This window comes from Drosophila serrata, unplaced genomic scaffold (genome assembly GCF_035046125.1).
Source record: "Drosophila serrata isolate PLE 108 unplaced genomic scaffold, ASM3504612v1 contig_23, whole genome shotgun sequence".
Lineage (NCBI taxonomy): Eukaryota > Metazoa > Arthropoda > Insecta > Diptera > Drosophilidae > Drosophila > Drosophila serrata.
The window spans coordinates 836,899-850,968 of record NW_028256921.1 but is presented as its reverse complement, the minus strand read 5'-3'; the positions used below and the strand labels follow the sequence as shown (position 1 = coordinate 850,968).

At 37.3% G+C, this 14,070-nt stretch overlaps 1 protein-coding gene across 1 annotated transcript in view; it reads left to right on the top strand.

Moving 5' to 3' along the window:
• Window positions 1-5,206: 5,206 nt before the first annotated feature.
• Neto (Neuropilin and tolloid-like) overlaps window positions 5,207-14,070 on the top strand; it is a 33,542-nt gene continuing 24,678 nt past the window's right edge. Inside the window, exons 1-6 of the mRNA XM_086829206.1 lie at window positions 5,207-5,234; window positions 5,567-5,905; window positions 10,173-10,258; window positions 10,790-11,119; window positions 11,183-11,280; window positions 13,831-13,970. Of these exons, the coding sequence (XP_086685332.1) occupies window positions 5,207-5,234; window positions 5,567-5,905; window positions 10,173-10,258; window positions 10,790-11,119; window positions 11,183-11,280; window positions 13,831-13,970 (1,021 nt within the window). The remainder of the gene's footprint in view (window positions 5,235-5,566; window positions 5,906-10,172; window positions 10,259-10,789; window positions 11,120-11,182; window positions 11,281-13,830; window positions 13,971-14,070) is intronic.

Genomic DNA, 14,070 nt, shown 5'->3' with positions numbered 1-14,070 from the left:
TTAATACAATTGAAAAGGTATCTCAATGAGCTTAAAAAATTGCTAGAAAAGATATATAATTAAGGATTCACTAGTCAGCTATCAGTTACTAATACATTTTCACTCAAATTTATCTACGATAAGATATAGAATATTCCATATACATATCCCTATTTTTTGTTTTTTAAGTGTTAATCTCCCTCCATCCTACACTCTGTGTCCTTTTTGTTCCCTCTTCAAGTTTCAGATTTCTCATGCTAATTGCAAATTATGGCCAAAAGTAGTTACATACACCCACTTTTTACTTAGTCCTGTGGAATGCGTATATGTACATATGTGGCATGCCCGATACCAGCGGCTGTATCCTGTATCCTGTATCCTGTATACCCAATCCCCAGCTCCCTCTGGAAATTTCTGCCCTACGGCAGTGCTTCAACAATTCGCGTTACCATGGATCCCTCGTAATCTCGCCATGAAATGGGGCAAAAATGAGTGAAAATAAGCGAGAGAAAAGCGCAGGGCAGCAAAAAGAAACAAGAGAGAGAGAGCTTTAAAATGCTTATGGTAAATGCACACTAATGTGGCCTTAATTATGGACAATTTCCTATAGTTTCGGCCCAGGACGCTTAACAACCAGTGCGGTTTTATATACATTTATAAATTGTAAATAAAATCTGAGAGAGATTCCTAGTTGTATTTAAGGTTTGATACAGTTTCAAAGTTAAATGCTTGAATCCGTTGTTTGTCTTGAAATAAATATATATTTTTGTTTGCTTTTAAATAAATATAGTAAGCCATAATTATTTGCATTGCCTCAGTGCGACTATCTTGAAAGTTGCAATTAATTTATTGAATTCTCACATGGTTGAATTTTGTAATGATTTGTGTGTCATTTAATTTGAAATATTGAATTGAATTGTCCTTTGACTGTGATTACTTTAAATACGATGAAAACACACCGTTTGACCCCTCGGGGCGGGGAGTCCAAATGCTTTTCAATGGTTAATCAATGTTTGACTATTTGTACACTCAATTATGGATTTGGCATTCTCGTGTTTGCCCAACATCAAAGCGAATTTGAAGAGCTTAAATATATACAAAGATGTATGTTTGTACTTGAAAAAAGATGAAGGGGTGGCTACATTTTCAGCATTTAATTTATTCAATACAAATCGTAATTGTAAAAGTTGCAGTTGAGCAACAAGCAGGCCAGCTTCCAGCAATTAGTAAGTCATGAGAAAATTATGTACTCTCTAACTGCAGCTTTTGTGGAGATGCTGTAGAAACTGGAGGAGTCCCAGTTGGCAAAACGAACATTTTAATGCAAACTGTAAATTATTATACACTTAGTTAGATTTCTCCTCAGTTTCTACTTACTACACTACACAACCCCGAAAAAACGAACTCTAACAAACCCGCCAACCCGACCCAACCCAACCCCTTTTCAACTGATGCTCAAAAAGGCAGTTTTAGTCATTTCTCGGTTGGCTGGCAGACAATACAAAACTATAAATATGCACAGTCACAGTTGCAATTATAGCCACCAAAGTGAACAGAGAAACTCGGCACAGTGTGGCCCTGAATAATGAATATTATTCAATGTAATGCATTTAAATTATATTTAATACAAAGCAATTGGTGAAACTACCCAAGGAAGTATCTTTCTCTCTCTCAGTGATGATTTTCTGATAATATTCACTGTGCCCGGCTCTTTTGCAATGAATTATTATATTTTTTTTTTCTATCCAATGCCTTTTATTTTATCAGCTCCTTTTGGCTTTTGCCCGGCTGGGTGTCTCTGGCAGTGCAAGCTAAATGCAAAATTTATTGCTGAAAACTACAAAACACACAGACACACACACACACACACTCACACAGAGTGGGTGGGTGGTGCGGGTGTGGAAAATGTGTTAAGTCTATTGAGTGTATTAAAGCAAATAACTGCGTCGACGAATAAAATACATACGAAACGACGACAGCGAGGAATGTGGAGCTGTGGCAGCGCCAAAAGGGAGGGGGGCGGTATGTATGGTATGGAGGGCGTGGCAAAGATACTTTATAAACACACACACACACACACAGAGTAACCCTCTGACAGATGCACCAACTCAGACATATGGAAATATGAATATAAATGAACAGCGCGATGAAGTCTGAGATGCAACGAGTTGACAAGCGTGTGGGGGATAAATGTTATGCACGCAGCATCACATATTGGCATCTAAAGACAACTTAAATGCTGCATTTTTACAAGCAGAAAAGTTGGTTTGCGGGGGAGGGGTGGAAAACCCAGAGGAAAAGCTATGTCAAAGGGGCGTAAACGTTGTCAGAAAGTCGGAGTTTGGTTCATGGTTGGATAACTTAGCACAAAACCCCATCGAATTGCTAACTATTATGATAACAAAATAATAAATCTTCTACAAAAAACTCCAAATACTAAAATTCAGCAAACCATAAATGGTGACAATTTTAATTAGTGAAATAGATAGAGAGAGAGCAACTAAATTTAGGCACACTTTAAGCGGTTCATTAGCAAGCAATCCATTTAATAAATTAATTTTAATGTTCATTCCGCTTAATTGATGTGACAAATAGTTGCCTCAACGAGTGCATGGTACATGGTAGCTGTTAGTTGGAGCAAAACAGAAGCTGAAACGGAAACAACAACAGAATCAGAACGGAAATAAGCAGCCTTTGACTAACGGCAAAATGGATGCCATAGCATAGTGAGTGTGCCTCTGTGTGTGCCTCTGTGTGTTGTGTATGTGTGGTGAAAAGGAGGACTGCAAAGTGGAACTGAAACTGGAGTAACATCTGGCGTTGCCCTGTGCGATTACAAAAACATCAACACTTAATATGTTTATTAAATTTGTTGCTACATCATTAGGCACTAGCAGCCATGTAATGTGAGGCAAACACTTCACATGTGCCCCATGTCTCTTTGCGTACGTGTATACGTATGTGTGTGTGTACTGAGAGTGTGTATGCCAGAGTCCTTATTTGTTGGTGTAACGAATCCTGCATACACATGTATACCCTATGACCCGTAAAATCAACACAAAAAGTAGGACTAAGGCTAAGCACTCATTAAAGTAGAGAAAATATAAAATATGAATAAAAATACATATAAATATAACAAATATAAAATAATAATATAACAAATATAAATATAATATAATAAATATTATGTTTATATTAGAAAACTAAAAAACTAAAAAGAACTTAAAAATGTGATTATAAAAAAATGTGTATTTATTAAAGAAAATACGAATATGTGTATATAACTTCAAGGCTTCTTATGTTTTTTTTTTTAAATGACAGGATAATTATAAACATTTTCTATTGGTTTTATAAAAAAATATATAATATACATGTAAACATATTTATAAACATATATAAACATATATATATAAATATATCTATACATATAAATATATTTATAAATATATCTATAGATATACAAATATTTATTTATTTAAAAAAGCAATAAAATACTTTCAAATGCCCATAAATTCAAGGTTTCTAATATTCATTTAGCGTAATATTTTATTGTTTTTATTTAGAAATCTTGTCTAATTTTGGTTGTCTTCAAGTATTATTAATATATATTTATCTTTATATTTATATTTAATAGTAATATATACTTTCAAAAGTAGACTTACCTTTAATCCAGTTTTTACTAATGATCTTCTTATGTTTTCGACTTTAAATCAGAAGTTTTTAAGGCTTTATAGAAAGTTTCCTGAAATTGAAAAAAGGATATAAATAAATCAATAAACGCAATTAATTTAAATCTCTCTCAATCTTCTTGAAATATAATAATAAAAACCAAAAGCAAGAAAAACCTAACAAATTCCTAAGCATAGGAGTAAACAATTTAATTTTAAATTAAAGAACTTAAACTAAATCAATTTACACATAAATTCAAGGTAATAATCCAAATCAGTAAATTAACCTTTTAAGCTTATAGAAATCCCAACCTAAACCCTTATCTAAAATCATTTAATGTATGTTTCTTTAAGTATCATTAATTACTATCATAGATAATGAATTAAATTAATTTCCTAATCAAATGAATGAATGTCAATTGAAATTTACTGCTAATGATGGCCAGTAATACAAAGTGTGATTTGCTTTAGCCTCTGTTAGCCATATGTAATGCGGTTTTTAAAACACTTCAGACTGTCCAAAATCAGGGTTTTATATATACTTATATACTTAGATTTAATTGCAGTCTGTTAAAGAGTTAGGCCACAGTTTCGGGGATCGAGGGCATCTGAGGTTCGTTGGTGGTTCTAAGCCGACTTTTTGTTGAATGTTGTGCCAATGCCCTGTGCATACACACACACACACACACAAGTACATCCAGATGCTCGCACACACTCGAACCTACACACACACACGCACACTCATACACAGAGGAGTGTTTTGTGCGATGCTTTGGGCTACTTTGCATGGGCTTAATGATTGTTGTTTGGGTGCAGTTTCAGTTACAGTTGCAGTTGCCGTCACAGTTGCTCAGCTCAGAAAGAGATGGCACAGGCCATGCAGAAAGAGAGGGAGAAAAAACGAAAGAGAGAGAGAGAGAGAGGGGGTGAAAGAGAGGGAGGAAGTGAGGGCAAGCAAGCGAAAGTAGCGAGTTAAGGCTTTAAAAAAATAAGCATTGCCTACTTTTTAGCATGCCAAGTACTATGGGTGCTCTTTAAGCAAAAATTGTTGAAGAGTTAAGATAAAAACATGGGTTCCTTAAAAAACAAATTGTGCTACTTCATAAGTGTACAAAATATTACATTTTATAAAACTATCACAGACAATTTTTTCACTTTAAAACTAAGTTCTTTTTTGGATTTAAGTTAATATTTGAAATAATGAAAGTATGGTTTTCTTAAACTTTGATTTGTCCTAAAAAAAAGTATTATAGAAAAATATCAATAATTGATATTTAATTAACAGAATAAGGATATTTCAGGACTTTCTTTCATTTCTTTCAATTTTAAAATAATTAAGGTACTTAATATGCATTTATATGAAATAACTATAACTATGAACACTCAACACGTAAATATTCGCTTATTTAAAGCACAATGCACACACACACACATATTAAACTTTATAAATATATGTGTGCTTTTAGTATTTCGACCTTGTTTCTTGCATTTTCCTCGCTTTTAGTTTTGCCTCGCAAAAAAGTTATTCGCATTATTAAAAATAATAAGACCGAGAAGGAATGCTAACCAAAAAGAAAGTAGAAGATTGTATGCCCTTAAAGATACTTTTTTAATAAAATTTTAAAACATTAAATTATAAATTTTATAGAGTGGTTTAATACAATTCTAGCATTTGAAATTAAACTATATACTATATCAGGAAAAATCATAAGACCCTCAGTAAGGGTATGCCAAAAAAAATACAGAGCTCTCTCTTTCACGCTGCATAAATTTGAATACTCATGATTCTTATTATTATACTAAAAACATAATGCTACCGTCGCACACATAGTCACATAGCGCCCTACCTTTATATGGAAATTGCCACTCGAATTGCATAATACTCTGACATTTCCCATTTCCTTTTCATTTCCTTGCAGCGTCGGCCGGCAGTGAGATAATCACCAATCGCTCCAAGCCAACCGATGAATCGCTGGCAATTCCGCCGACTCAAGCCGGCACGCCTCCGGCATTTACCCGCCCCTTTCGCGAGGAGGACATGGCCGAGGGTGAGCTGAGCCCGGAGGAGAGCTGGCGGGATGCAGTGACCATCTCCAGGCCACCGAGAGCGGGCAGAAGCGAACGGCAGGCGGCGGAGGAGGATCAAGTGGATCGCTGCCGGCTCTTTGTCGAGGGGGATCCCACTAAAAATGAGCTATACAGCCCCGAGTATCCCAATCTCTATCCGAAGAATATTAACTGCACGCGGGTAATAACAGGTGAGTTGCAGTTCTTAAATAAGGGGTTTTATTTATATAAATATGTGTCATATATGGGGCTTTTATATGGAACATATATGTAATATATATAATATGAGATATAACTCTAGTCGACTCCAACCTCAATCAAAGAATCTTCTAGAAAAATGTTTTAAATAAACAAAATAAGCTTTGTTTTTGTTTTGGTGGTGTGATAGTCAGGAAATAGTCAGAAAATCGATTGGAAATCGAATGAACCCAATGGAAAACGACGCCATTTTGTGTCACCACTAAGAACTTGTTCCAAGTCAATGTAAATAAACAAGTTTTATCCCCAAATGCTATAAGGCAGCCTTGTATAAAAGGATCCTCGCATGTTTACAAATTTATAAATAATTTATATTTTAATTTGTGTAATAAAAATAAATCGAATATTTTATTATCTGGCAACACAAACAGCTGTTACATGATACAATTAATTGTATCGTGAGCTGTTGGGTGGTGGCTTTCGATATCGATAACTTTCAAAGGAGCCATCGGCTGCGCAACTGGCTAACAAGCAGGAAAAACTTTTAATTTAATTTCAGTAAACTTAATACCTTGCGGATTATCGATTGGTTCAATTGGTTCAAGTTTTCTAAACTATAACCCCCATCTATAAGCTACAAAAAGAATATTAAACAAAAGCATTTCAAACGCAAAGCGATAGTATTTCTTCGTAAGTTTAAAACACGTGTTTAAACAAAAAAAATCAGATCAATCAAAATCTATCTAATCGAATTCAGGCGCAGAGTGTGATTAGGAGATAACAAGAAGTCCAAGGAGTACAAGGTGAAGGGGCAAAAAGAGTGAGTTTGTAAGGTTAGGAGACATCTATTCATAACTAAACATTTCGAGTTCACAGAAATAATAATGGAGGCTTTGAGGACCGCAGCTGATCGCATATTAAATAAACCTGCGGTTGACGAAAACAACAATATTATTGTTGAGAGTCAAAATTATCCCCACTACTTTTCATATTCCGATTTCTATGATTTCCAATCCTTCCGTTTGTTTCGCGATAAGATATTGACCAAGGAACGACTTGCACTCCAGGATATGTACGATAGACCTGGCATGGTGCCTTTTGTCCGGACCAAATTGTGGATAAAGGATTTGGAATATAACTACTATACACGAGAATATCTAGAATCGTATGCTAGTAATTTGGGACTAGAGGTAGTAAAACCACCGGGCTCCGATTGCTCGTCAAAGGAAGGCGAACAACGCTTTGTACCCAATCCGGATACTCCGCCCCTTCTACAAGCTAAACGTAAGGAGGCCATCTTTGATTTGGAGTGCACAAAATTTGTCTAAAATGAGCGTGAGAAGCGTGCAAAACAATGTCAAAATAAACAGTGATCCTGGCTAAGCAAACGAGAGCAATGACAACGAGACGGAGATATGAAACGAGAGCAAGACAAGGACAATGAGACCGAGAGATCAACAAGAACAAGATAGCAAGAATGAGACAACGAGAAGAAGACTACGAGAGGAAAGACAAAGAGAAGAAGAAAACAAGGAGAACACAACGAGAATATACCGAGAATAAGGAAACGAGAAGAAGACAGCAACCATGAAAGCCAGAACGATGACAAGACCTTCCACCGGAATCTAGCATTAACCTAGGGATTAGCCTTAATGCTTTTGAATATTTCCTATTCCCACATTTGACACATCTATTAATATATATTTATATGTTACAAAAAGAACATCTAAATATATATGGATAATTTAATATGCCTTTCCATTTCCCCTGCATATTTCATAGTCAAGTCCCTTTATGCCTTGGTCCATATTCATGACAGACACTTGACTCAATTCTGTGGATTATCTCCGGCTAGGCAATTAGCTATCTCGTTTGCTATAATTCAGTAGTATCAGTGGCAGTATCTGTAACTGAATCCCACAGATATAGATACAGATACAAAAGACAAATACGAACTTTGATGGAAGCCAATTCACTGGCAGCATCCTGTTGCTGAGTGGGCGCACACAGAAAACAATTAAGTTAACTCTGAATTAGAAATTAATTATTATAGACGAATTTATTAATCCAGAGAGTCCTAATAATGTGGAAACTGAAGATAGTATATAGAAGATGTTTGGGGGGAATCTGTCCTCGATCCGATTGAGGCATTTCTTTTTTGTCATTTTCTTAGCGTGTGAGTGGAGTGAAGTGCACAGGCCTCGTAAAAGTTTATATGGCAAGCACTTGGCGGCGACGAGCGAGCGAGCGCTACTGCAAATAATTGCAAAGTCTTTGGCCAAGTCTTGGTTGGCTGTTGACATTACCAGATGTCAGTCAGAGAGTCGAGTCGAGTCGAGTTTGCAGGGGGAAAATCGGTGGGAGTGGAAGTGAAAATCGGAAAAGGGATGGTTGGGGTAAGGTGAACCAGTGAACCGGAGGCATTAGATGGCGCTGATGCGTAAGATGCTCCACACAGATTCCACATGGCAGGGCCGTTCTGTGTGGCCCATTTAAAAGCGTTAGCGCTCCGGTCTTCCCTTACATCTCTCCCATCACCCATCGCTTCTACCATTTCCATTTCTCCATTTTCCATTTCCCCAGCCTCTATAATACGATCCCTCCTATTGGGGATTGTGCCGGGGCGCCATCATATTTGAGCACTCGCTTCAGTGCCTCCGGGAAACCAGGGGGTTGGATGCCAGGAAAACTAGAATGCTCTCAAACTCCAAGCTCAAACTCGAATGCTGCTTATGCTTATCTAAAGTCGGTGGGAGGCCAAATCATTTGTCAGTTAAGACAAAATAATGTCACTGCAAAAGTCAAGAGCTGACAGATAAAACCTGAAAGCGAATGATTGACTTTCCATAAGCACGCATCAGCGGTCTCCCCTCAGTATATGAATCCACAAATATGTCAGCATATGTGGAATGCTCCCAGCATCCCGTTCCGTTCAGCCTCCTCCGGCCAGACAGAGCAATCCCGCTTGTGTTCAGCATTAGGGGTCGTTCGTACTAGCTTATTTGCATATCAGCAAGGGCCATGTTAATGTTGGCCTAAGCGAGGGCCCAACAAAAAAGCCAGCAGCAGCCAGATGAGGCTCGGTTTATAGCCCGGGTCCGGGTCCGGGTTGGGTCTCTGTCTCCTCTCATACTCCGCCAGGGATTGCAGTCGTAAAAGTGTTGCGGTTACGGCAAAAGCTGAGAGTTCAAAGTTGTTCGGAAAATCAGCTGAGCTTATTTGTTTATACGTGGTTTCGAGGTCGAAACTATATAGAATCTCTGGAGGGAGTTGTACCAACTAAATAGAGAACCATAGTTGGTCCGTAATCGTGGCTATGAATACTCTTTCCCCCATCTGAACTAGACCTTCTCTCAAGGCCAATTGCTGCTTTTCCACTTTTATTACTTCTTAGGGGTGTGTGTGTGTTAATGTCTGGACAATTGATGGTGTGCGAGTGTGCCACATTGCCCAGGAAAGGTGGCGAGGGGGAGGATTCCCCCATTTGCCATTGATTCACGCCGAGGAATCGTTGCTTGAATATGTATGGCCCGCAATGCGAGTGTGAATGAATGAATGAATGAATGAGTGAATGAATGAATGAATGTGTGTGAGTGTGTGTCCAGCATCTTGATGCATTCTTTTTCTTTTTATGTAGGCCACTAAATGGGTCCCCAGATGCTTTCATTTGCTCTCTATATATGTGTATGTGAGATTGGGTCTTGTCCTTTCACTTTCACCCAAAAAAAAAAAAAAAAACACAAGAGAGGGTCCTAGTTGTATAGGGATGTGTGGTTGAATCCTTGGTTCCTGCTGGGTTCACATTTAAATATTTTTATTGGCCTGGCTAGTAAAATAGGTGTTCAAGTGGGTGTCAGGCTCTTATGTCTGATTTATTTGCATATTATTAAAGTTATCGTATTTTATTTAATTATTCTTCGATTTTTCTTGTATAATATTTATCCCTTTTGGGTTGCAACCTTAAGGCTTAACCTTAACACTTCTTAGATTCCGCAGAGCCACAGCTTTTCCTTCGCTTTGTGAAGCCAAGGTGAGCTGTTTGTTAATCAGTTTCCCGGTTACGTAACCCTGAGGCCATTTGACTTTACGTAAGCTGACGGGATTGACAGGGCCATGACTACCTGGGATTGGGAAGATGAAATAGTCCTGTTGGTTGTATATACTTGTGGACTAACGTGTTTGGCTTTTGTCCTAGTTCTCACTTTCTCACTTTCTCCTTTTCCCTCTCTCTTTGCCTTTTGCCACGGCATCTAATTACAGCGCCAAAGGGACAAATCATACGACTGGACTTTCGCAACTCGTTCAATATTGAGGCCAAGGAGGAGTGCAAATTTGATTTTCTAGAAGTAAGTAACAACGCAACTGGTAACTGAGACTGAGACACAACCACAATCACAGGGAGAGAAAATATGAGACAATTTCAATATGGAACATAAAATCATAGTTCCCTTTTGATATTTATGAATTTTAAATTACAATTTTCTCTCTCTCTGTGTAGAACCAAATCCCAACCTAAGCCACTTCAAAAAGGGTCAAGGCATAAAAAGCACAAAACTTTCTTGCAAGCTGCATACAAAAACAAAACAAAAAAAAAATAGACAGGGGAAAAGCAGGAAGCGAATGGAAAACTTGCTTAGTTGCCTCGGCTTTCCCGGCTCTTGTGCCGGGAGTTGCAAAGTTTTCGATTTGTTTCCTTTACGACTTTTCCTTGTTGCACCAAAAAATGGCAAGTTTTAATTGAATGTTGTCTCTCTGTGCTGCCTAGTGCAAGTCGTAGTAAGCCTGATTTGAATGAGCCCCTTCCAAATCGGTTTAGGCCAACTTCCCAAAGGAAAGACAATTCCCAAGTAGGCCTAAAAGCATCATATCCTTTACAGATCCGAGATGGTCAGTATGGTTTTTCCACGTTAATTGGTAAATTCTGCGGCACCGATTTCCCACCGGAGATCACCTCCAAGGAACGCTACCTGTGGCTGCACTTTCACTCGGACGAGACCATTGAATACACGGGTTTTAGTGCAGTTTATGAGTATTTGGACAGAAATCGAGAGGCACCCAGCACTGATCTGAATTGCACCATTGAAAAAGATGGCTATGAGGGGTTCATAAACTCCACAGATGTGCCGGCAGATATCCGCGAGCAGGTCATACGCAATAAGATCGCTCTGGACTGCATCTGGCGGATACAGGTCAGGGAAAACTGGAAGGTAAGCTATCTACATTGATTTCTAAAACGTAAAATTAATCACAAAGGTATATATTTCCCTTAGATTTACCTCAAGTTCCTGGACTTCAAGTTGAGCAAACCGAATGACTGTGAAACGAATTTCCTGGACATTTTCCCGGAGCGAACTGTGATGCCATTGAGGTGGGTTCTTGCCTTCGATACTCCTGCTGCTTAATCGCATTTTCGCTTCAAAATTTTACAGCACTGACAAATTGCATTCTTTTTTTTTGTTGGTGGTGATGGCGTATACGCAATATTCGTACACGTTGCGTATACGCAATGCCGCAAACCAATTTCCGCATTGCCCCCCAAAAGGGCGGAGAGATCAAAGGCATGGTCTCTGCTTCATGGTAATGGATAGTGTGTACTGGGAATGGGTCCTGGGTCCTGGGTCCTGGGTCCTGGGCCAAGGCTAAAAATTTCAATTTATTACCGGCCAAAAGTAAATTGTACCGCCAGCGGAAGTGGCGTCGCCTTTGACTTTGGCACAACCCAATCTCCTTGGTCTCCTTCTGCTCCTCCTGCTACACTTCGTCCTGTTGCCAAAAGTATTTTACCATCTCCTAACTGACGGACTGACTGAGCGACTGAGCAACTGAGCAATTGACTCTGGCATCCTGGCATCTTCGACACGCATTGACATCCGCTTTTAACGCGCCAATACATTTCCACTTGTTGCTCCTGCTGCTGCTGCTGCTCGGGACAACACTCAAATTGATTGACTGGCGTTTTCAGCTTTTTCGGAAAATGTAAAAGGCGAATGGCTGAATGGTGAATGGAAAATTCTGTGGCCTGTGGGCTGTCCCGTCTGTCCCTTTTTTATTTTTTTCCTTTTTTTTGGTCCTCGGAAGCTACTGATTTGATGCTGTTCGTGCTGCTGCTGCTTTTGCTTTCATTTAAATTCATTTTTCGTAACAATTTATCGCACACGACGGGTCGCAACTGTGCCAGCCATTGAAACAATAAACGGCGAAATGAACATAAATACAGTATTCAGTGAACGTCATCATTTAAGCCATATTATAAATTATTGATATTATCGATTATGCGTGTGTGTATGCGTCTGTGTGCGTGCCATCGATGGCCAAATATTTAACGAATTGTCAAAGGCAATGTCGGCAAGTTGTAAAGAATCGAATCATAATCAATCGCAGGATTTATTTTTTTTTATTCACTATATTAAATTAAAGATGGCTTTAAATTTGTTCAAGATTTTGGGAGCATTTGACAATTTTATTAGGACATTCCGTCTTTTTGAAACATTTCCATTAAAATCTTTAATACATTTTCTTTCAGCTCTTGAAGTTTATTTCCGAAACTTTTTTAACTTTTTAATTCTTGCAGCGAATTATAATTTTTGTTAGAAGCTTAAAACGGAATTAAAGATTCATTTCCGGCCCTAGAAATCATATATATTCTTGATCAGCATCAACAGCAGAGTTGATCTAGCCATCTCTGGGTGGAAAAAAATATTTGTAATTTTTTTCCAAATTTTATAAGGGGTTTCATCGTTAAAAATTCTCAAAAAATCGGCAAAAATTGTGCTTTTTTTAAATTTTATATCAAGTATGCAGATTTATCAAGCTAAAAAAATTTAATATTCGAGCGATTTCTGATTTTAAATTGATACATCTTAGACGTAGTTATGCAATTTGTAAACATTGATTTTCCACAAATAATATCATATACAATTTTCAATAATCTATAAAACACTTTTATTTTAACTAATATTATCTTTGCGGTATGCAGATTTATTAAGCTTGAAAAACCTAATGCAGGCCCACTTTCCAAATTGAAATTAATGAATTTTTCACTTAGTTATGCAATTTGCAAACTTTGATTGTCCCAAAAAAATATTTCAAAATGTATGAAATAAAAGTGTCGATTTCGAGAATCTTGCTGAAAAAAATATATTTTAATTCAGTGAAGGAGTCATTTCCGACCCTACAAATCATATATATTCTTGATCAGCATTAACAGGCGAATTTTTCTAGCCATGTCGGAACAAAACAAATTTTTGAAATTTTTTCAACATTTTTTTAAGCGGTTAGATCGCTAAAATTGTTGAAAAAAAAATTGATAAAAATTAAAAAAATTTTAAGTTTGAAACTTAGTAAGCAGATTTATTAACTATCTTAAAACTAACTCAGAACGGCTTTCCGAATTAAAATTAGTGCTTTTTTGGCTGAGTTATGAGTTTTTAAAACTGTAATTTGTAGAAAAATTGTGATATGAAATTAACAATAAATATTTAAAGCTTAGTTAAAATTAACAATCCAGCAATTCAATTGCTACCAGAAGTTAGTTTTCTTTCTTGTTTAAGTTTTTATAAATGGGTTAAAATAGCCAAAATTAAATACCATTTATAACTTTACAAAATAATGAAAAATGCTTTATGCATTCTGCACTTCTGACTTTTCAATTTCTAGTTAACAAAATGAAATTTTAACTAAAAATGGTCATTTGACTTTTGGCTAATTAATTTATTGTTTAACCCAATATAATTGCCTTAACATCCATGAACAAGTGTGAACTTGCTAGAAAGCAAAACTATCGATAGGCAGTTAAGCTTATTTCAAGGAAAGGCACATCACTATTACGTGGAATTCTTCACTTGTTGGTTATTTCTTAAAATTGAATCAAATTATTTGTGTTATTATTTAACAATGCCATTTCTGTTTTACATTGCAGGGTGAAGAACTTTTGCGGTTCGGCGGGTGAGAGTATCGCGGCAGAGTCAAATATCCTACATTTGCGCTTCTACGCAGATCAAATTGCGATTAACTCGACATTCGGCATTCTGTACACGGCGTTCCGGGACCGAGGAGCTGGTAAGTCTGAGTTTTTGGAGTTCGATTCGGCGGCAAAGCCCTCGGAATTGGCAACAAATGGCCTGGACGGGGGTGGAAAACTACAAAGGCATGCCCAAAA